Genomic DNA, 24,613 nt, shown 5'->3' with positions numbered 1-24,613 from the left:
ATGATGTGGAGCTCCCTGAGAACACATACAAACTCCCGTCAATGTCTCAATCTCAATTTGGATGAACAACACACTATGCGCTAACAAGATCAACAAAACCTACAAGTAGCCAACACTGTAAATCCTAAAATCTACACTAAGTATTTTATAGTGATCGGGAGTTTAATCTAGAGAAGATAAAATGATGTAGGCAACGATATCTTTAGAACACAACGATGTAATCAGTTTTCAGCAGACAAAAATGGATTTTATTGATAGATAAGGGTGAATACAATGAATGAAATGAGATCGACGTTACAAACGAGATCGATAAGGGAAAAGATCTAAAGCTAGGTGAAAACAAGATTGATGTATGGATGTAGCTCTCTCTAGAGTTTTCAACGTGTCCCTCTTCATATGCGTCGATCTCCTTTTGTAGTAAATTGAGTCCAGGATCCCCGCAACCCTTCCGCGATCTTTAGGCCTTCGATCTCTCTTCGAACAGCTCGTAACGGGCCTCTTACTTGTTCTACACTGTACGGCCCAGACCGATGCTGACCCATTCAACTTATTGACCAATATTGGGTCTAACAAACACCATGCTCTTACAATTTCAACAAACATGAGCTCTTTGTTTACTATTTTATTTTGATTTTTTTCAAATGTGCATTCATGTTGGATGTCGTACCTAGCATTTTAGGAGCTCAAGGCAAACATCTTAAAATTTATTATAAAATATTTATGAAAATATAACTAATATATCAACAGAAATATATTCAACTTTTTATATACATTAATTTAAGAGAAGAGACAAAACTATAATAGTAAAAAATCTTAATATAACATTATATTGGTTGGTCATTGTGAACATCTTCATCATCATCGTATATATATCTGTGTGTGTTAATTTAAATATATACAATGTAGATGTAAAGTTATAAGTGATAAACTAATATAACAAATGTAAAAAAATGCAATATTAACGAAAAGTACGGAAAAAACAAAACAAAAAGAAAAAACTATAAAAATATGGTAAAATACGGTAATAAATGAATTGAAAATATAAAATATCATGTAACAAATATGATGTTGAACATATTAAACAAAATAAATATAGATAATAATTATTAAATAGTTGATTAATTCAAATATAGAAATAAAACATATTTGGTTAACTATTTGAATAAGGTATGATACACACATTTCTATGATGATCTCCTCTTGACTGGATAATACATTCATTCATTCATTCATATCAGTTTATACAGGTGATTTTCAAGCCAATGTTCTTAAAAGTTAGGTGTTCATAGGTATGGCTAGAGTTATATTACTAGGGCGAATCCAGAAATTACTGCATAGTTGCCTGGAGAAGGCAGAGTCAAATTAGGAGAATTTTTCATAAATATCTATTAATTCATATAACTTTAATTACATAAAAAGTATCAAAAAAATAAAAACTAGTGAAGAAACACACTTGTTTCGTACAAAATTAGAGATAGTGATGGTGTCTTATACTTTTATTTGATATGGAATAGAACATTTAAGCTTTTTATCCTTTCAATTTCTTCAAAGTTTGTTCTTTGCAGATGGATTTACAGGGTTGGTAAATTGAATAAACCATTTATTTCAAACATGTTCATATTTTACATCACTCATTTCACTGCCTATAGTAAAAAAACTTTTTCTGATAATAACATAGTGATGTGACAACTTTATCTTCGTTCATATATAATAGTTTTGGCTTGATCTGCGCCACAAAAAAACAACATCACATATTCTCTTACTTACAACTGAAAACATGTTGCATAAAGAGATAAAACCGGATGATTTATTACCTAAATACCGACATTGATTTATGTCAAAATCATTGTTATTCACCTAATTCATCTTTAAAATATGGCTATTACACAAATAAGGCCTTTTATATACCCGTTGGGTTGTCCTTAGAACTTTAGAGCATCATTACAAGTGTTTTTAATTAAGTTTCTAATACTATTATATTAGTATTTAAAAAAATTGAAATAGGTAACTAAATTTTGATGTTATTAACAATTTATTTTTAAAACAAGTGATTTAGTGGTGTTTTAAATTTATATTTTCAAAAAGGTACTTATAACACTTTAAATTATCTACCACTTTTCAAAATACAATCAATCAAAAATACTCTAACATTTGTGTTTATAGTTTAATAATTATTCAGGGTTTAATATTTATGGTGTGAGGTTGAATTTATAAACTTCTGTAAATATTTATAAATTACTCTTAAAATTTATGAATTATTTAAAAGAGTTAATTTAATTTTTTTTATCATGAATCCATACTATCATTTGCGAAGTGTTTTTTCGAAATTAAGCACTCATGTTAAAAGTTAGAGCGGTTAAAGTCGTTCAAACCCTTAATGAGGGCTTCAATTTATTATTATACGATTAATAATAATTTAAAAAATTAAAGAAAATATTCATTTTTGATGATTATCATTATCTAAAAATATTATATCCAAAAAATTGTTTCCAGCATAATACTTTTAAAATTTAAAACAAAAAAGAGAAATATATATATATATATATATATTTATTAAAATAGATTTCTGCATAACATAACTTATTCATCAATGTTAATCACCATTTTGGTACAAAATATATTACTTGCATATTATTGTCTTACTAAACATAATTAGTTACACAAAAACTAAAGCACATATAATACATAAAAATATATTATATATTCTTTTAGAAATAATAATTGGTAAAACTTATGCTCGCTTTTGGTTAAATTTATACTTGCCTCAATTGTAGTATAGATTTGAAAAATATACTTTTTAGTTTGGGTTTTGATTCGCATTACACATACATGCAAGCGTGATAGATGTTATCTTTTTGTATGTACATGAGTATTTTGAAAATTATTTTACGCCATAAAAGTATTTTTGCCATGATAAAACCTTTTTATTATATATAAAGAGTTTGATATTTTATGTATTATTAAATATCTAAATGCATGAATTTTTTTTACATTTATTTTATGCTAAAAATATTTCTATAGCCATATATAAGAAGTTTGATGTTCAGATTTATCATATTTGCATGAGTACTAAATTATCGTAATGATCTTAACTGATAGTACATCTCTTTATAACTGTTTATAAAATTATTATGTCTGTATCTGCATGCAAAACTTTTTGAAAAATTGGTATCAGTAAAATATTAAATTTATGATAAAATTAATTTTTTTTAAAAAATAGAGATGATTCACTTTTCTCTCGACTTTATTTTTTTTAATTTTAATGGGATATTTTTATAAAAGCTAAAGATAATTATATTAGACACGTAAAACTGTAATTTTTCTTTGATGGTGGCGTATATTTCGGATTAATCATCCAGTTAAACATTCTTTTTACATCGAAAGGCATCCCTGTTAAACATTAAATTTTTTTTTTTTTTGATATTTTGGTATATTAAATTTGTTGGTGGGTCATCGTATACATGTTTTTTAATAATGTCAATGCCTTTTCCAAATATGAAGGAACATGTGCTGCCAAGCTCGAAGGAATCAAACTGTTTTTGTATAATTACAATTTTAGTCCTAATTGCTCCTTTTCTTCTAATGTGATAAGGCCAGACAATCTAAGTCATCATCATTCATCAGTAAAATTGAACGATCAAGCTAGGTCATGAAAACCAAAACTAACATATTAATATGAGAAAATATTTCAAAGTTGAATAAGCAAAAGCAAAAATATTTGTGCAGCAAAAGTTACATGCACACATTTTCATAACATACATAACCAATTATGTAGTAGATTAAGTCATATATAAGATTTATGAGATAATCTTAATTCAATCTATAAAAGGTATTGTTCAACTTAAAAATGCAGTCTTCATAAACACAAACAAAATTTTGAAAAGACGAATGGCAATGCCTATGACAATGACCAAATAATTGAGCAAAATAATTATCTTCAGTTTACACTACTCAATTTAACTGAAATAATGTATTAAAAATGGGGAGGCTTTAGCACTGAGTTTTTTTCTGAATTTTATTCCACTATTCCAAATACTAATATCATTAAACATTTGTTGGAACAATTGTTGGAACAATTGTTGTTTATGTTTTGATGAGGTCATCGTCACCCATGAGTATTCATTCATCAACTTGAAAATTTAAAATATACATAAAAAAGCATAACCTTAGTTTGGAAGACATGTCACATGATCTCACACAAAAAAATTAATCCCACGACAACCAAGTTGTATAGGTCGGCAACTTTTTATATTTGTTTTTAGATGTAAACTTATTTACTTACACTTCATTGCATGAGTTATATCGAAACTCAGATACATTTGTGGGCATCAACATTTAAGTAATGGCAGCTTGCAGAAAGTATATGCCTCTTTTTACCACTTCTTATGTATTAAAACAGAAGTTACAATCTTGATTCGTGTGATTTTTTTAAAAATGTATCTAATAGACATATTTTTAGGAAATCATGTTACATTTAATCTCTAATCTTATCATTTAAATTTTGGACTTACCAAAAAAATTTATTAGACTATTAATAATTGGATTTAAACAATAGATGATCCATTGGATTTATAGATAGTATAAATTAAATAAATATAATTTAATGTTGTAATACTATACCTCCATATGATAAATATTTAAATATTTGTCGATGTTAACTTTTAAAATTATAAAGATTTTTTTTTAAATAACAAAAATCATTTTATCTAACAATGATTAATTTTTAGTACTTTAAACCAATGAAAACAAATTTTAAACTATATAGCTTATTTTAAAAATTAAACAAAACTAAATTTTTAATTATTTACTCCATCATATAAATCTATGAAGCAAAAAGTTTAATTTTTTAAAAACTTTCTAAATTTGTGAAATGTTACAATATCTTTGAATATGACAATAAAACAATATTTTACTAATCTTTTTATATATATAGTTATGATTTTAATAATGAAATAACAATCCGATAATATATATATAGAAGAAGATACAAATACATATGAAAGTTTGAAACAATCTATTCAATAAAAAATATACCGTAAATTTATTATGTTTTAAAAATTAATAGACACATATATATTATAATATATACCAATTTAGAATTGAAAACAAAATATTTATATAGAAATAAATTAAAACAAAAATCCATCCGGTTGCGCGGATCGAAACCTAATTTTAAGTTAATTTTTGAAACGTTAATGCATCCATACACCCATAAGTAACTGGGTCGCCTGTGCGGTGTACCCCATATCCTGTGGTCGAGACAAATGACTAGGCAATTTTTTCTCGCAATTTTTATAATGTAAAAATACGGATGCATGCTACATTATAGCGATTATTGGTTAGTTAGAAAAACCTGCGTGTTGTTAGCGATAATTAAATGAGTGTCTTTGTAAATGATTTGATCTTTAAATCCCTTTTCAAATGTTTTTTCCATATTTTCCTAATCATACGTTACTACAAATTAATCGGCCGGTATAAAGGAAGTATATAGCATTCTATTCCAAATTATGGTCTTTTCCTGAATCTTTGAAAAAGAAATTCAATAATTGTGCGAAGGAAAATAAAAGAGAGATTGTTTTCGGAGATGCCACTTAAGCCCAGCGTCGCTGTCAAATACCTAGACGAGATCACGGCACAATAACGAAATCGTCTGGCTTAAGATGGCGACTCCCACTATATTTTAGAAGGATCTATGATTAACTTGAGGTTCTTTGCCGACTTTTACATCTGATCAAAAGAGGAATATTTCCTTGAATAAAAACATAACGTGATGCCGAGAGCTTGGAGACCTTACAAATAATAGTAGAATCTTCTTTCCTCATTTCTCTACTGTAGGATAACGACAAAAAAATTAACTTTCGAATCGAGAAACATATTTATACATATCAGTATAGATTAGAATAAAAAAAAAAACTAAAAATGATCATTCGCATTTCGCAACAAAGAAGCTATAGAAGTCCATGATCGATTAAAATTACCATTACTAAGTACTAAGATGAACTAACTAACCACTTGAATTAGTCATATAGGAAAAACTATTCAATTGCCAATCAAGATATATTATTGTCAAACTAATTAATTTTTAGCAACATTAAGATCAATGGATATATACATCTTGCATTTTTACCCATGATCTTATGGTTATTTAATATCTCTCAACATGATATGATAAAAAAAAAAAAAAAACAAGAATAAATAAAATTGAATCTTTATACAACTAGATTATATTTTATTAGTCCTAACCAGTCCGATGATTCATAAATAAGTTTGATGATTGATGTATATACTTTAGCAAGTGATAGAGAAAATGAGAAAGCAAAATTACATAAAATTCACTACTTACACATCTTTAATTATTGTTTATCATAATTCATTTTATACATGGGTGTTTGGTTCTGATCATCGGATAATAATCAGAAAAAAAACCCTAAGTTTCTGCTTTTTGATACTATTAAAAAGCAAGTAAGTCATACCCAAAGAGCTCCAACTTGGACAAGCTTAGGGACCAAGTGACTACTTAGATGAAGAGCAACAAGGGACTCAAGACCACCGACATACTCACGGCCAATGAAAATCGCCGGCGGAGGAACAACGACGGAGCCGCCGCCGGAATATTCTTCTTCAAGAGCCATGGGGAGAGAGGAAACCTCGTGGTCATCTAGCTCGATGACGGTGGGGACGACTCCGATTGTTGAAAGGAGTCTTTTCATGACGTGGCACATGCAACAAGAAGATCTGCTGAAGATGATCACTGGATGCTCCGATATCAGCCGTCGGATCTTGGCCTCCGAAGATTCCTCTTCGTCGATGGAAAGAGAAGTAGATGAGGTTTGAGAAGGAGGAGTGAGGTTTAAGGGAAATACATCGCTGGAGAAACGTTCTAAACCCAATTCTTGCATCATAGTTGCAATTAAAGAGAGAAAAGAAACGTAGAGAGCTATTTTAGTAGAAAGTGGTGATTTTGTATTTGTATATATAGAGAGGATCAAAAGAGATTAAAATTTTTAAAAAAATAATCAAAACGAGAAACAGTAATAGTATTAGAAAAAGTTAGGAAATATAAAATAGCTAATAAAATAAGAAGAGAATTATTGGGAAAGGAAAAGAAAAAACAATGGAGAGGAGAAGAAGGGAGTGGTGTATGTGGTTGCTTACATCACAAAGTACTCTCTCGTGATGTGTTTTTTTCTTTGCTTTTTTTTTTTTAAATTTCCGTAGCTTTCTCGTTTTTGTATATTTTTTTAAATGTGTATTCTGATGAGTTAAATGCATGGGAGTTCCAAAACCGGTGGGGTAGATTTTATTGCTGATGTTGACCCTTTCAATAGCAAAAAGTGAATGGAAAAATATTCACAAGTTTGGAGTAATTCACATCCTAGTCATGTTAGGATAAGGGAAGACGACTCTCCTTATGTATTGGGAAGCAGAGGCGAAGAATTATGTGTTGTTGGTTAACTCTTGAAAGCAAGTTCTAACATGCATTGGGTTGCAATTTATTGTACTGCCCTAGAAGAGAGTTGGAGTCAGTTCTTTATGTCATTGCTGGATGAGTTTTTTTTAACACTTAAAATTCGTTATCATACCTAAGGATCATACAGTTTTGGAATACATTTGTAGGATATTAAGCCAGCAGGTACAAAACCTCTGAAGACACAAGCCCTAAACAACAGGGAGACAAAGCCCCAACTCATCATGGGGAACCATATATACTAATGAAACTAAGAAAGCAAAAGAGACTTGCCCGCAAACCCAACAAACAACTTACGAGCACAAAGGAGAGCAGTAAAAACCAGGGTCATTGCTGGATGCGTTAAACAAGATAAAAAGCGAAAGAAAAAACGAAAACGAAAGTAACATCAATTAATAAAACATTTTTATCAGAGAGATCAACAAAAACTAGAATTAATGGAGTTTAATCTTTCTACATTTTGTTGTAACTATATTTTTCTTGTTATACTATGTGATTCTTTCGTGCTCATACACAAATATAAATATTTTTAAATAAATATAATATAATAATTAATTAATATTTTACTTTTAATTTAAAAAATTTTACATGTATAATTTATATTAATAATATTACATTTTTTGAAAACATGTGATTTTGTATATGTAATATCTAGTAGGTTTAGTTATCACTTGAATATATTAGATTGTATTTAATTCTCTGAATGCAATCATAATACTTTTTGTTCTAAATATATTAAAATTTTGATTAATTTTTTTATTTTCATTTAGATTAGTTGTTCTCCTAAATATATAAATATATTTTAGTAGATTTTCTATGACATAATATATATATATATATATATATATATATATATATATATATATATTGAAAATCAATCTACTAATTAATCGCTTAACTTAGATACTTTATCGCAATTAAACGTGAATAAATTGATAATTTAGAAACCTAAATTAACTATTTCTTTACATTGTTTAATATATTTTTGGTTTAAATTTTAAACATAATCTACAAATTTTGACTTGATTAATAATATCTTAATATTATACTTCCTCCATTTCATAAAAATTGCATTTAAGCTTTTTGCACACATATTAGTTTTTTAAAAGTTTTTATTTTACCCCTATTTAATATAATTTTGTTTGGTTATATTAATTGATGAATTCAAATAAGAGTAAAACGATACTTATAATGAAACAAAGATTGAATGCTAACATGATACTAAATATGAATTACATGGAGTATTTGTTAAGAAACATTTCTAATTAATTTTTATAAAAAAAATATTAATAAAAAAAATTCTTTAATTTATCTGTGGAAATAATAGTTTCTTGCGGCTTGGGCAATTATAATAATTTTTATTTTTACTCATATATTTATATATAATTAATTTTTATATTTTAATTGTATTGGTTTAAAACTTAAAATGGTAAAACCAATTATTATGAAAATTTTCTTAACTATATTCGATTTAAATTTATTTAGATTTAGTCAAAGTTTAGGAAAAAATCAATTCTTATTTTTCTTAAAATAAGAATTATATTAAAATATATCTATTAATATACTAATATATAAATTTTAGAAAATATAATTTTTTTATATAAAATTGATTAGAATCAATATATTCTATTAATTAACCGTTCAGCTAAGATACTTTATAGTAATTAAACGTGAATAACTGATAATTTGTAAACCTAAATTAACAGTTTTGTTACATTGTTTAATAGATTTTGGTTAAAATTTCAACATTTAACTATCTATAAATTTTTACTTGATTAACAATAATGTAATTTTATACTTCGTCCATTAATTTCATAAAAGATAATGTTTAAGGTTTTTGCACATAAATTAATAAAAATTGTTAAATTTTTCATTCTACCCCAATTTAATATTTATATATTTTTGCTTTATTGATGAATGAATTAAAAAGGGAAAATTTGGAAATTTATTAAATATATGCATTGAAATGTAAGACTATACTTATAATGAAACAAAATTTAAATCTTAAGATGACACTTATCTAGCTTGATGACATATCATATTATTTAGAAACCATGTCATTTTTGTTTTTGCAAAATTGATATGGTGATGATTCATGCAAATCAATTGACAAATAATGTTTAAAGGAACTATTTTTGTTTGGTTTTATTTCTTTATTATTTAGTTAGGTTATAAACTACTCCCTCCGTTCCAAAATAAATGATGTTTTGGAGAGTTTTTGATGTTTCAAAATAGATGATGTTTTGATATTTTATATTAATATTAATTTTATCGAAAACTGTGTGACCAATGATATTTGATTCTTATTTTTAAAAATTGGCTGAATTAATTTGATTTATATTTTTAATGTTATTTTTTAGGATTGAGTGTATACCTTAATACTTGTGCATACATCCAAAACATCAAGTATTTTGGAACAGAGGAAATATGTATTAGCGATTATACTTTTAAAACTCCAATACAAATAAGTTATCGCAAGTTCTCTGAACTTACGCTTTTGCCATTATGACAAAGCATTAGCGTAACTTTTCCATGTTATTTTATGAAACTATATAAAAACTGGACCAATCCCAAGGCTTAGTTTGAGATTCTGTTGTCACTGATTCCGTCATAAACGGAGCTGCTTGAAACTATTTTGCCTCCAAGAAAACTCACAAACTTAGATATCAAATGCTAAGTAAACTCATCGTACATATATATATAACTTGTTTTCAAAGCTTTTAGTCTACTTGGTCTTCAAGCAGATTGATAAGTTCTCTTTTTACCATGATGAGTAAAAATAACAGTTACAAAGAGTCAAAGACTTTACAAGTTCATTAGTTGAATCTACTCACATAGAATTTTGGCAAGACGTGAGTAAATACTACTAAATGAAGAAGAGGACAAGCATAAATGGTGTGGAAATAGGTTGAACTGGAGCCCATATGAAACAGACTTTGGAGAGATGTGTGGTATACGAGCACCGTTGATGGTGTTGCCTTCAACTTCGTGTCTGCCACATGTGCTCACGTACGCCCAACTTTACTTTTAAAACGTAATATAACTAGTTTATTTTAGTCTTCTTTTTCATTTTCAGTGGATCCATTTTCTTTTGTTGTGATCTCTTCCAGTCTTTTGTATAATTGTGATCAGTGACGTATTCTTTTATATTGGTCTCACCTAAAACATTATGTCCTAAGATTCTATATGTAAGATTCCATTTTCATCCATGTTCCATTTAAATAAAACCGAGTCTTTGTCAATGATTCTAAAGAAATGTTAGTGCGTTTGCGGTAAACAGTTGTATTTACACAATGTTTTAAAATCTGGATTGGACTGGCCGGTTGGACTGGTTCAACCGTGACTCCGAGCCGAGTCCTCCTGGTTAGTTCCATAATCGGATTTGTTAATGATTCCAATTAATGTATTTTTCAAAAATATAATACGTATTCCTTTTGTCAGCAACATTAAACAGACTCACATATACTTACAAACCAAAGAGTTTATTCTACAAACCAAAGTGATAACTCTGTATCCATATGGACGACAAATGACAGTTGTTTCCTTGTACTGCGTCCAAGACTGTCTACCCTTAAATTCATCGTTCGTAGTTATAATGAGTTATGAGTTGTGAAAACTCCCTTTCAGATTCTTTGCCAAATAACTTTCAAAAGATGGTCATTCTTTTGGTCCCGAAACTATCTTCACCAATTTAGAACAATTTGTTACAAATATGATTTGAAACTGACGTAAATTCCTCATACGACATTCCATTGCCCAGATAAGCGCTTCTACTTCCGAGTGGAGAAGTGAAAGACTAGCTCTAGTATTTCTTGTTTCCATTAATCCATCAAAACCTTCCAAAGTGCTATACCAACCTTGTTCCGAGTAAATATCTTGATCTTTCAAGCATCCTTCCGTAAAACACCATCTACCCGGCATTGAAAGTAAGGTTGTGACCTCGGCTTCCTTGATTTGAGTAACCCTTTGTATAACTGTATTATGTGCCTCCGCCCAAAGTAATGATTATGTTTCTACTAGTTTAAGAGTGTCTCTGGGATCACTATATATATTGGTAAACACTTTATTATTTTTTCCTTTCCAGATATACCATAAAATCCACGCAAATTGATGATCTTCTATCTGTAGAGAGATTCTTCCGTACAAATGATCTAGGTTTGTAAAGAGTGATTGAGTGAGAAAGATGTATGGATTCGTTGGGATCCGTGAAAGTGTCCACACTTGAATGTATTTAAATATAAAGATAATATTTCTCTATATTTGAAAAAATAAATAGTATTTTTCTATACTTCAAAAAAATACTTTTTTTACTTTTAAAATTTTTCTTTTTGTCAAAAAATGTAGAGGTGAATGACAGTCTAGAAATGCGTCATATAGTTTACTTGAATTTTTCTCAGTCCAAAAAAAAACTAATCTTTTTCTCGATGCCTTCGACCCCACTTTAGAGCGACACTATTGTAACTCCAGTTACTGGCGCCATGGCAAGGCAAGTCGATCGCCATGGGTAACACCAGAGGCGTGCCTACAGTGTATTGAAAAATGCATTCGCCTTAGGCCCCCGAATAATACTACGTTTTCTAGGACTCCAAAATTTAAAATAATTTCTAGTTTAGTTGCTTAAATTTATTTCTAAAAAAAAATTTCCACGAGAATCGAATAACTCAATTTCTAAATTCATATACTTTTTTCTTATAGGACATAACATAGCATATTTACGTAATAAACTTATTCTTATAAGTGTTAAACTTATGTATTTCGCGAAGGTGATATATCGTATTAGAAAATTGTTTTTTTTTAATTGTTGTATATAAATTTATTTTTAAAACTTGCTTTAGGCCCCTAATACCCTTGCACGGCACCGGGTAACACACATGCAAAACAGGAATGAACTTATGATCTATTTTGATAAAGACAGTAAAAAGAAAACCAAAACACCAATTCCACTTGATAATATAAAAGCTTAAAACCAAAAAAAAAATTCACAAGTACTAAAATCTAAAAGAACAGAACTAGAAAACCTAAAACTCGACATTATGACTGAAAAGTTTTGCTTGATAAGAAAATATAGTACTATATGAGAACATAGACACTACAAGAAAACAGCGGTATTCTGACGGACGTTCCGACGGAAAATGAATTCCTCGGAATATACCGAGGAATTTCCGAGGCAATTCCGAGGAAACACAAAATTTGGCTTCCTCGGAATTTCCTCGGAATATTCCGACGGAATTCCGAGGAAAATTCATCTCGTCGGAATATTCCGACGGAATACCGAGGAAACTAGTATTCCTCGGAAAAAACCGATGAATTCCGAGGAAATATTATAGACGTTAGAGAGCCGTTGGAGAGCCGTTGGGGGATTTTAAAAATTCCGAGGAAATTCCGACGAACTAGCCGTTTGCATCGGAATTCCGTCGGAATTTCCTCGGACTGTCGGCAGGATTTCAACTATAAATACAAGCACCCCTCTTCCTCTTCATTCACTCCATATCTTCATCCTCCCTCTCACTTTCTTTACACACGAATTTGATTCATAAAAAACATGTCTTCTTCAAATTATTTTCGTTCTTGGATCGATCGACCTCATTTGGATCCGAACACGAGATTGCTTACGGAAGAATACCAACAAGGTATAACCGAATTCATGGGGTTAGTTCACCGACAACCGGAAGCAAAAACAGGTATGTTAAGATGTCCTTGCTCTAATTGTAAAAATAAAAAAGTTATTAACAATGGGATGTTTGGACTCATCTATATTTGAGTGGGTTTACACGAAGTTACAAAATTTGGTATCATCATGGAGAAACTGATTATGAACATGGTAGTACTAGCGAACCTCAGCCAGCGGTTAGATTAGAAGATCCAATTAGAACGGATGTAGATTACGGTGTAGGTACTGAGCAGATGGTAAATGATCATTTTAGAGGGGAAGATTTACCCAATGCCGAAGCTAGGAGATTTTATGATATGTTGGATGCTGGAAAGCAACCATTGTACGAAGGTTGCAGAGATGGTCATTCAGCTTTATCATCTGCTACAAGATTGATGGGCATTAAGACGGATTATAATTTGGCTGAAGACTGTGTGGATGCGATTGCTGATTATGTAAAAGGTATTCTACCCGAAGATAATGTAGCTCCTGGCTCATACTACGAGGTTCAGAAACTCGTAGCTGGTCTTGGTTTATCGTATCAGGTAATAGATGTATGCAGAGACAACTGCATGATTTATTGGAGGGCGGATGAACAGCGGGTTTCATGCAAATTTTGTGGGAAGCCTCGTTATAAAGATACGAGTGGAAGAGTTCCAGTACCATATAAAAGGATGTGGTATTTGCCTTTGACGGAAAGGTTGCAGAGGCTGTATCTGTCTGAACGCACAGCGCAACCAATGAGATGGCATGCGGAGCACTCAACAGATGGTGAGATCAGACATCCTTCAGATGCAAAAGCGTGGAAGCATTTCCAATCAAAGTATCCCGACTTTGCGTATGAGAGAAGAAATGTCTACCTTGGATTATGTACTGATGGTTTCAGCCCGTTTGGCAAGAGTGGAAGACAGTATTCTCTATGGCCAGTCATTCTTACACCATACAACCTACCCCCAAACTTGTGCTTGCGACGAGAGTTTTTGTTTCTCTCGATTCTCGTTCCCGGACCAGAGCATCCTAAGAGATCACTTGATGTGTTTCTTCAGCCACTAATATATGAGTTGCAACAACTATGGGCTCAAGGTGCTGAAACATACGATGTTTCGTGTAAAGAAAACTTTCAAATGCGGGCAGTACTAATGTGGACAATAAGTGATTTTCCAGCATATGGTATGTTATCTGGATGGACAACGCATGGAAGGCTATCATGTCCATATTGTCAAGATAACACTGATGCTTTCCAACTAAAACACGGAAGGAAAACGTGTTGGTTTGACTGTCACAGGAGATTTCTACCACCAGATCATCCATATCGTAGAAGTAGGAATTTGTTTACGAAGAACAAGAGGGTGTTTGACAGTCCACCTCCGGAAATTCGTGGGAAAGATTTGAAGACACAACTTAGAGATTTTGGTGCAGAAAGGACGCCAGACGTCGGTGGACATGAGCATTTTCCGGTAGATGGTGTTGGAAACCTACATAACTGGCACAAAAAAAGTATTTTTTGGGATCTGCCATACTGGGAGGATCATCTACTAAGGCATAATTTAGATGTCATGCATATCGAGAAGAACTTTTTTGACAATCTCATGAACACGATCCTTAATGTTCAAGGTAAAACAAAGGATAATTTGAAGTCAAGACTCGATTTAGTCGATATATGTGATCGTTCACCAAGATCCAAATTCAGATTCATCTGGTGATGACGACTCGGAAACAGACTAGCGTCGACCTTTTTTTTTTTTTTTTTTTTAAAGGAAAATTCCGAGGAAATTCCGAGGACAAATAGGTTTTCCTCGGAATTTCCTCGGAATAGATCTTCTCGATTGAAAACCCAAAGTTCCTCGGAATTTCCTCGGAATTTTCCGAGGGAATTCCGAGGAACTCTTTATGTTCGTCGGAATTTTCTCGGAAAATTCCGAGGAAATTCCGAGGAATTGGGGATTTGATTATAGATTCTTTTTCCTCGGAATCTCCTCGGTATATTCCGAGGAAATGCCGACGAACATAAGGATCTCCTCGGAATCTCCTCGGTATATTCCGAGGAAATTCCGAGGAACTTGGGGTTTTAAATTGAAAACAACGTTTTACGGATTGAATAACACGTATATAACCTTCATTAAGTGTCATAACCAGATTATGATGTTTGGAACTATGAACTTTGGTGTTTTATCCAATAACAAACACTTTTTACGATTACATGAACGAAAACCACACAACATAAGAGAAACACTTATACACTTTAATAAACGGTAAAGGGAATACTTACAATTATTTTTGAAATTGTGTTATTTCATGGTTTATGATCATCTATACAAAGAATCCTCAATGGTATGCATTATAATTGTATAAGAAATGAAATACGGCGAAAATAATCGATGTTTTAAAACCCCAAACCCTGGTTCCTCAGAAATTCCTCGGAGATTACCGAGGGTATTCCGAGGAATCCTTGTTCGTCGGAATATTTTCATTTAACCGGGTTAACCTAGCCGCCAAATATTTCGGGAAAATTGAATCAAAGAATTCCGAGGAAATTCCGACGGAAATATAAAATATTTCCGAGGAAATTCCGACGGATAGTTTCCGTCGGACCCCTCATAATATTAGGGCGAGCCCGATCTTCTTCCCCATTTCTCTCTTTCTCTCCGCGCCGCACAGCCTCTCCTCTCGCGATTTCCGGCGACTCCACCGTTCTCTCTCGCGTTTTTCCGGCGAATCTCCCCTAATCCTCCCCCATAATCATGTAAGAACCCTATCCCACTCTTTTAGGTTAGATTTGTATGGTTTTTAAGTAGATTTGATGATTTTGGAATGAGATTTATAGATTTTGTTAGGGTGAATGGTAGATTTGTGTAAAATCGAGTTTGATTATGTATTTCACTTGATTTGAATTTTTTTTTAGTTTTTATTAATTTTGTGGTTATAAAAATCGAATTTGAAATTATATATATATATTGAAAACGTTTTTTGTATATAAAATCTATTTTTTGCATTTTAAATTCATTTATATATTTATTAAACATTTTTAAAATCTATAAAACTTTTTTAAGATTAAAAATCATTTATATAATATTTAAAAACATTTTTTTGTGGTTATAAAACGTTTTATGTATTTTATATGTAAAATATAAATTTCTATATTTATTAAACATTTTTAATATTATGAAAACTATTTTTGTAATTATTTAACATTTTAAACATTTTTAAAACTATTTTTCGTTATTATTATGTTTTTGGGATTTATTTAAACTATTTTTAAAATTTTTAAACTATTTTTTATTTATTAAAACTTTTTTTATTAATTATTAAACTATTTATATTTTTGTGATTAAAAACTATAATTTTGAAATATGTTTTTTTTTTTAATTTACAGGTCTAATGATGATCAGATCCGGCCTCGCCAGCGTCGTAGCCGGGGTGGTATGGGGAGCCAGTCTCGGGGTTCTTCCAGCCATGTTCAGGATTCCGTTTCGCCCCACAGCTCATACCATACATCTCCCTCTCCATTACTCGCTCCTGCTGCTCCCGCTCCCGCTGCTGCACCCGCTCCTGGTCCCGCTGCTGCACCCGGTCCTCCGGGAGTGATGAGCGTTGCGGAGTTGGTTCGACAGCCCGGTCGTGACCATCTTCCCTATCTCACTGAGTATCCACATGGACATGGTCAAACATGGTAATTTAAACTTTTATTTTTTATCCTTAAAATTTGATTGATTATTAATAATTTGTTCTTTTTATTAGGTTCAACCGATCCGGGAACGGGATCAGCGCATGGATCAACCGTATGATGTACTCTGCCCTCGACAAGGGACATCCGACTTTCACTCACTTTCCCGTCGAGAAGCAGCATCTGTGGTTTCGTCAGTTTGCGGTAAGTATTCAAAATTTTTACTTATATTTTTTATTTATTAAAACTATTTTTTGTGATTATTAAACTATTTTCTATATTTATTAAACATTTTAAATATTTTAAAAACTATTTTTTTAATTATTAAACTATTTTTTATTTATTAAAACTTTTTTTTTGGTAATTATTAAACTATTTTCTATATTTATTAAACTATTTTTTATTTATTAAAACTATTTTTGTAATTATTAAACTATTTATATTTTTGTGCTTAAAAACTATTTTTAAACTATTTCAGCAAGAATTCAACTGGAATTCCGATGATACGCTCTCTATTTATAACCATTTTGTCCATAAAGTTATGGACAACTATGGGAAGCAGATGTACGAGTGGAAGAAGAAGTGGGAAGCAAACAAGGTAGTTTTTAATTTATTAACAATTTTTAATTTATTAAACTATTTTTTAAATTATTAAACTTTGTTTTTTTTAAATTAAAAGGTCCCAAAGTCGATGAACGACACGGTATGGAAGGAGTTGTGTGAGCATTGGGATAAGGAAGAGACGAAAGAAACTTCTTCCACCAACTCCAACAACCGCAGGAGCGACCGTAAAGGGAAGGGCATGTACAAGCATAACTTGGGTGCCCAATCTATTGCCACTCTCGCGGATCGCATGGTAAGTTCAACCGCTTTTTCTTTAATTATTTAAGTTTCAGAATTTTATTTTTTATGCATTTTTTCAAATTTCTAATGTTTGTTTAATTTATTTTTTTTTCAAGGCGGAAGAAAATGAGGGCGAGCCGGTTGATGATCTCGCCCTAATGAAAAGGGCGTATACCAACAAGAAGACCGGTCAGATTGATGATGGTCTTGTGAGGGACGTGGTCGACCTGGTCCAAACTCAGGTGTACGACGAAGTGTCTCAGCTTCAAACCGATGATGACGATTCGACGGCTTCGACCAACTTGTCCCGGGTTCGAATCAACGAAATCGTTGAATCGGTAAGTTTTTTTTTTTAAAGTTCAATTTATTTATTTCTTGATTTTTATTTTATCATCAATTTATATTATCTAAATTTGGTTTTTTATATTTCAGTCGGTTCCAAAGAAGAAGGGACGTATGGTCGGTTTGGGTCGTCGCTCCCGGTCGGCTGCTCCTTCTTCTGCACCACCGCCATATGTTGATCCGGAAGTTCTTACGGCTCAGCTGAAGGACAAGGATGATCGGATATCTGCGTTGGAGACCCAGATGGCAGCTCAACAGGCGGGCTATGAGACCCAGAAGAGGCTCAACGAGCAGATGATGGAGATGATGAAGAGGATGTACCCGAACGAGGTGTTCCCGAACATCCAAGACCCGTAGTTTTTTTTTTTTAATGTTTTATTCAATTTTAATTTTAATTTTAAATTTTAAAATTAAATTTAAAAAATTTAAATTTTTTTTAAAAAAATAAATTTTTTCGAAATTCCGAGGGAATGTAGTTCCTCGGAAAATTCCGAGGAACTTTCTTCCCTCGGAATATTCCGAGGAACATAATTCCCTCGGAATTTTCCGAGGGAATGGAATCCTCGGAAAATTCCGAGGGAGTTTTGTCCCTCGGAATTTTCCGAGGAACTCCATTCCCTCGGAATATTCCGAGGGAAAATATGTTCCTCGGAATTTTCCGAGGAACATATGTTCCTCGGAATTTTCCGATAAACATTCCGAGGAATGTTTTGTCGAAACTTCCGAGGATTTGACCATCGGAATTCCATCGGTTTATTCCGAGGAACCATCCGACGAACATATGTTTCTCGGAGTTTCCTCGGAATTTTGTTTCCTCGGAATTCCGTCGGAAATTTCCGACGGAATTCCGAGGAAGTATGAATTTCCGAGGAGATATTTCCGAGGACTTTTTTCGTCGGTATGTCGTCGGAATAGCGTTATTCCGACGACATACCGACGATTTTTTCCCTCAGTATCCCGATGTTTTCTTGTAGTGAGAAATAACCAGTAAAAGGAAAGAAGAGCTAAGGCTGTGAATAGAGTGAAGAACACTAAAGAAAGAAAGAAAGAGCTGATGAAAAATTTAGGGGCTGTATAACTATAATATTGGATTAGGGTTTGCCGATAGATTATATTAGACGGCACATCTTACGTGTTAACCAAAGTTGGTTTAGTTTAGAAACCTAGATACGTAAAAACTAAGTTGGTTTAAGAAGAATCAATGGGGGCGTCGCTAGAGGGGCCTTAGAACTAATAGTAATGCGCTCAATGGCGAGCGCCATGTGTGCCTCGCATGGCTTTGCGGTGGTAATGCGATGAGTACACCACTACACCTCGCCAAGCGCCATGGCCAAGGAAGCGATCGCTTTTTAAAACCAAGATCAGTCCGTCGTTGGGTTCTACTGTATCCAAGCCCTTGGTCTTTCCTCGCTTAAGATGGGTTGGATAAGCAAAATCTGCAATCCCCGGCAAGAGCTTTGCGGTGGTCTTAGGCTGCTTGGTTTGAATCTGTCACTGGTAAAGCTCGTTGGACTCTGCTATTTGGAGTGTATCTTGGTTGTGGCTCTCTTTTCGGCTAGTGTCGTTTGGTTTACTGATGGTCTAGGGTTGTGGAAGAGCTGACTATGTGTTGAGCTTGAGCTCGATCACTTGATTAATCTTATTTTAGATCTGGTTCGCGGTGGAAGTAAGAGCCGATTCAAATATGTGGTTAAGTGTATTTGCGAATCATTTCAGTTAAGATTAGGTATATGGATGAATGATTATGTTTTGCGCTTAAGCTTTTGTTCTTGACAAAAGTGTCTCTCTCGGTGTTCATATGAAGTTCCAAATGGTGTTATTTGTGTTATTATATAGTACCGGTTTAGGGTGTGCGAGCGTTAAGGTTCAGACAAATTGGTCTTTAGAATAGGAAGTTGCTTCAAATCCATAAACAAGCTTCATTGACTTGTTTCTGTCCGCATTTAAAACAAGCTTCATTGACTTGTTTCAACTCTTTCTACGAAACTTTCATCTGAAGTTTTAGCTTGCCATATCTTCTTTTGCTCATATCCTTGTAGTTTCGTTTTTGAGTTTTCTCGTTTGGCTCCAGAAAGATTACGATTCTTATCAGTTTATGGCTCAAAAAGGAATGTGTTTTTTTTTGCTGACTTATGAACAACGTCCACGTTTTTATTTATTCAAGTATTTGGATCTAAACAGCTCACAAAACGATCATACAAAGAACTACTCGAAACAACAAAAAATCTTGCAATCCATGAAATATACAAAAGATATAAAAGAACAAAGAAAGATGGAGGTTAGCTTCTCCTCTTCTAACCTATTCTTTCTTGGAGAACAAGTTACATTAAACAAGTGTAAGTTTTAGCATTTAACACCTCTAGGGCTTGGGATCCCCATGTAAGCTAACCGTGGAGAAACCCTCACTCTAGGACTCGGTCTTGGAGATGGGATTGGTCCATACGAATAGGCTGGTGAGACACGAGGTGAGAGATTGACTTGCTCCAATGCTTGTGCCTGTAGCTCCACTGGATAATCTCTAACACACCCAATTCTTGGACCGTATCCACTTGACCATTTACAAGAAAGTCTCTTCGCAGGATCAAACACTGGTCTCGCTCTCTCTTCTTGCTCTGAAGGCAACTCAACTTCTTCTGATACTTCTTTTGGTTCTTCTTCTTCTTCAGCTGTGGATTTGAATGACGACGAGTATTCTTCATTCACAGCACATCTCTGCAATACATATTAAATTTATCTCTCGTTAATACAAAGATGTTAAGAACACGAAAGGATGTAATGTTTTTTATTTGTTTCCTTACCTTAACATTGGTGAGATCAACATTGTGCTCCTCCAAGAAACTTATGAACTCCTTGAAGTTTTCTTCTGTTGGGAGATAGTGTCCACTATATGGCCATATAGCCTGACGAGGAGTAAGACCATTTTAGTTTACACAAGATGAGATTCATACACGATGGAGAAGCAAGACATGTAACTTAAATACCTCAAGGATCCCATCACGGGCCACCAATCTTCCTGCAGCGGTTGTGGCTCCTCCAGATAAGAAACTAGAGTGCTGGAAAACGCCTTTCTTCTTCTTCCCTACGTATAAGGTTCTAGTCGTGCTAAGTACAAAGATGGACTTTGATTCATCAGTTGAGTTGATCAGATCCATGCTTTGTTTGTACATTAGTCTCCCATCTTCCACTATCACTTCATATGCTTCTCTCTCCATCTACAGATTTAAAAGAACCACAAAAGGGTGATGAGTACGTAATCAAAAAGGTAAACCTAGCTAACTAGTGTCGTGTAAGAAACTCACTGGTCCAAGATAACTGATGCATTGTTTTTGCAGAACACTTCTTGGGTGTTTCTCAAGATTTACATCTTTGCCGTCTCCTATATCCAACCTTAGGTTTCAAATAGATGGAAACAGAGTTTAGAACAGTTTCAAACACATAAAGATCTAAGATGAATTTTTAGACCAAAGTCTAACCAGTAAAAGAATGGTTGTGAGCTCTTGCTCTCTGACCAGACATCATAATAGAAGTGCAAGTTGTGGCCATAACGATGACGTGGGTCAATCTGCTCATACAAGAAAGGTACAATCAGATTAGATTCAATCATCAAAGAGGAACTGACCACTTCTGATTTTTTAAAGATTAGGAAAATCGTTTTGCTAAAGAAAAAATAAATATCGATTTTTTTGAAGATTATTACATGTAGATTTCAAGATTATAATTTATTTATTCACACCATTAATAGACACCCTAAAACATGCATTTGTTTCAACCGTATTTTGTTCTCTAAATTTTTGTTTTATAAAGTTTAAATCACGGATATACTCAACAAAATTCATCAATATGTTTCTTAACAAGCCCTATCATGGGTACTTACCGCTTCAAGCCAATGTTGAAGAGCTAATTTCTGAGCCTTTTCATCTTTTGACAAGCCTTTCCCAACCTACAAAATTGAGACCACATTGATTTTTACATAACAACGAGAAATAGTGAAACTTATAACACCTTGACGTAAAACTAAATAGAGAGAAAGAACTTATGAAAATGAAGTCAGACCTTAGCGGCTCGTGTTCTAGCTCGCACCCATTTTGAAGCAGCAGGCTCGTGTTTCTCTTTTTCAAAGAAAGACACAGAGCTCAGGTCCAGAGTTGCAGCATCAAGAGTCTTCCACCTACAACGTTACAAGCAATAACAACAGTTAAGTTAAAACACCTTTAAAAGACATTAAAAAGATGAAAATGGATTATGTAACTCACCAGAGCTCCTCAACGACGACAGCACAATCTGCTAAGTTCCTTCTTGTCCGGTAACTCTTGTACACCTTTTGTAGCGTAGTTGCCGCTGCATCCAGCTCGGTGACTGGTCTAGGAGAGAAGAACACAAAAGGCTCAGGTGGAGTTACTGTGGGTTTCTTTATTTGGATTCGCTCACAGTTTCTCCCATTCAAAGTGTTATGAGTTGACTTCTTTGTCTCAAGAACCTTAAAACCTGAATCATTGTTTGTTTCCTCAGTATTTGAGCTCAATTTCTGAGCTGCAGCATCCAAACTCTTCTGCCTACAACATTTTAAGCAACACTTAGATTAGTGTAAACATCTTTACAAGGCATCACAAGAAGAAGATCAATCAAGTAACTCACCAGAGCTCCTCTACAAGGACAGCACAATCTGCTAAGTTCCTTCTCGTCCGGTAACTCTTGTATACCTTTTGTACGGTAGTTGCAGCTGCATCAAGCTCGGTGACTGGTCTAGGTGAGAAGAACACAAAAGGCTCAGGGGGAGTAATCGTAGGTTTCTTTATTTGGATTCTCTCACAGTTTCTTCCATTCAAAGTGCTAGGCGTTGACTTCTTTGTCTCAAAGACCTCAACATCTGAATCAGTCTTGGTCTCTTCAGGAACCTCCCAGCTGTTGAAACTCAACGACCGCTGCATAGTTGGTTTCCGATTAATCTTACGAGAGTTCTGGTGAGTAGTGTTATCTCTGTTGAAACTGTTGGTTCTTGAAGTCAAGCCTCCGTCTTTAATTTTCAAGCTAAGGGAGCCAACTTCAAGACCCATGGACACAATAAAGCCAGAGGATACTTCCAAAAAAATATTAATATAGAAACCTCCTGTACACGTCAATACAGATGAGTATCAGACTTTAAATTAATTGAAACAAAACTATAGTCTTATTAATAGTAGCTACACCAACCAAACATTGATAAAATCATATCGTCCAGACATCCCAACAACTACCTTTTGTTAAGTGATTCGTAGATGAAGAAGAACCAAACAAATGGCACCAAGAGAAAGATGAGCTACAAACAATTAAAATTTTAAACAATGTGGAGAAAAGGAAACGATGGATATGAATAATTGAATATGACCAACATAGGTTGAAGAAGACTTATATAGATATGTAGGCATAGATATGTGTAGTGTGGGCAGTTGGAAGATTAGTAATAGAGTAAAAGTCTTAATTACAAAATCTTTGAAGACGGAAGATTCAAACTTGGTGTGTCTGAGAAAGATGAACATTTGAATATTATAAAAAAAAGGGTGGGCTAGGAGAAAATAGAGGATGTGGGGGTCCTATTAGATATGGAGGCTACTGAAGGTAAGTTCATGGAAGTTATTGAGAAAATGACTATACACATAATTTATTTCAACTCTTAATTAATTTTAGTAATTTGATATTCTGAGTTTGGTTTTTCCAATAGAAATATAACTAACAACTGGTCCTAAAGACCTTAAATGTGTTTGGTGTTCAAAAGAAAATGTGTCGTCGAAAGTTATTATATTATTATATCTTTGTCATGACTTTGTGACTAGTCGACGCGTGCGGGTCAAGCATGTTTGTCTAGAGTGCATGTGGTTTATATTGCACTTGTTAGTTGGTTACTAACTTACGATTGGCTTTCTTGGAACTGAAGGGTTCTATTTGTGGAAAACTGCTCTAATTTCTAGAATATTTGTAATTTGACAAATTTATTCGTCAACTAAATGTGAGTTAACTTTACAAATTAGGCTTAATATTTGTCAATGTTGAAAGTAAATGTAGATTGATAAGGTTTTTTTTACGAACCAATGCGATCAATTCGAAGAAAACAAATAAACTCAAGAGCAAAAATGAATTAATGCAAATACTTGTTTAGATTTGTATATTAATTATATGTGAATAAATTTAAAATCCATTAAATCTATATTTATAGTAGTTTCAAAATTCAATTTTTTATTTTTTTTATTAATCTTAAAAAATTTACCATACTTTGATAGCGAATTTTTTTTTTTTTTTTGCGTTTATAATGTGTTGTATTGGCTGAATTACATCTCGCCTAGTAAATACTGGTCTTTTTAGCGGTGCACAAAGATTTAAGAGACTTCAAATTTACAAGTTTGATTGTATTCTTGTTTTATATCATCTTTATTATCGCTAAAAATGTTATGTTATACTAACATCATTTTACACTTAACTAAACGTATTCTCGTTTTCATACTTATACGTATACAACACATAATAAGCCTTTAGTCAAAAAGTATACAACACATAATACAAATGATTTAAAAAAAAAAATATATATATATATATATATATATATATATTATTGTTCTTAGTCTTGATTTCAGTGAAGCGTTAAGTTATACATACAAAACTACCTATAGACTAT

The 24,613-nt window shown here is 32.6% G+C and overlaps 2 protein-coding genes across 4 annotated transcripts; both read right to left on the bottom strand.

Annotated features, from left to right (window-relative positions):
* Nucleotides 1-5,475: 5,475 nt before the first annotated feature.
* On the bottom strand, nucleotides 5,476-7,204 carry LOC106404634 (glutaredoxin-C6-like). Of its 2 annotated transcripts, none has more exons than XM_013845336.3 (2): nucleotides 6,474-7,204; nucleotides 5,476-5,826 (listed from the first exon to the last, which is right to left on the bottom strand). In XM_013845336.3, the coding sequence occupies exons 1-2, from the start codon at nucleotides 6,900-6,902 to the stop codon at nucleotides 5,791-5,793; spliced, it is 465 nt and encodes a 154-aa protein (XP_013700790.2). In that variant the 5' UTR covers nucleotides 6,903-7,204; the 3' UTR covers nucleotides 5,476-5,790. The 2 variants fall into 2 exon arrangements, with proteins under 2 accessions (XP_013700790.2, XP_022543128.2); XM_022687407.2 differs by having other exon boundaries at nucleotides 5,476-5,829; nucleotides 6,474-7,199.
* A 12,896-nt stretch (nucleotides 7,205-20,100) lies between these two features.
* Nucleotides 20,101-23,456, bottom strand: LOC106406495 (IQ domain-containing protein IQM1). Of its 2 annotated transcripts, XM_013847175.3 has the most exons (10): nucleotides 23,202-23,455; nucleotides 22,603-23,074; nucleotides 22,221-22,520; nucleotides 22,021-22,135; nucleotides 21,842-21,907; nucleotides 21,441-21,529; nucleotides 21,267-21,354; nucleotides 20,949-21,179; nucleotides 20,766-20,867; nucleotides 20,101-20,679 (listed from the first exon to the last, which is right to left on the bottom strand). In XM_013847175.3, the coding sequence occupies exons 2-10, from the start codon at nucleotides 23,019-23,021 to the stop codon at nucleotides 20,311-20,313; spliced, it is 1,779 nt and encodes a 592-aa protein (XP_013702629.2). In that variant the 5' UTR covers nucleotides 23,022-23,074; nucleotides 23,202-23,455; the 3' UTR covers nucleotides 20,101-20,310. The 2 variants fall into 2 exon arrangements, with proteins under 2 accessions (XP_013702629.2, XP_048594838.1); XM_048738881.1 differs by lacking the exon at nucleotides 22,221-22,520 and having other exon boundaries at nucleotides 23,202-23,456.
* Between the last annotated feature and the right edge of the window lie 1,157 nt (nucleotides 23,457-24,613).

This window comes from Brassica napus, chromosome A8 (genome assembly GCF_020379485.1).
Source record: "Brassica napus cultivar Da-Ae chromosome A8, Da-Ae, whole genome shotgun sequence".
Classification (NCBI taxonomy): domain Eukaryota; kingdom Viridiplantae; phylum Streptophyta; class Magnoliopsida; order Brassicales; family Brassicaceae; genus Brassica; species Brassica napus.
This window is presented reverse-complemented; position numbering and strand designations above follow the sequence as displayed.

Coding starts and splice junctions, on each gene's coding strand:
- LOC106404634 (XM_013845336.3), bottom strand. CDS start 6,902: ATGATGCAAGAATTGGGTTTAGAACGTTTCTCCAGCGATGTATTTCCC. Junction 5,827..6,473: donor TCCAAGTTGGAGCTCTTTGG/GTATGACTTACT, acceptor ATCCTACAGTAG/AGAAATGAGGAAAGAAGATT.
- LOC106406495 (XM_013847175.3), bottom strand. CDS start 23,021: ATGGGTCTTGAAGTTGGCTCCCTTAGCTTGAAAATTAAAGACGGAGGC. Junction 21,355..21,440: donor TCACAACCATTCTTTTACTG/GTTAGACTTTGG, acceptor TTGAAACCTAAG/GTTGGATATAGGAGACGGCA. Junction 20,680..20,765: donor TTGATCTCACCAATGTTAAG/GTAAGGAAACAA, acceptor TATGTATTGCAG/AGATGTGCTGTGAATGAAGA.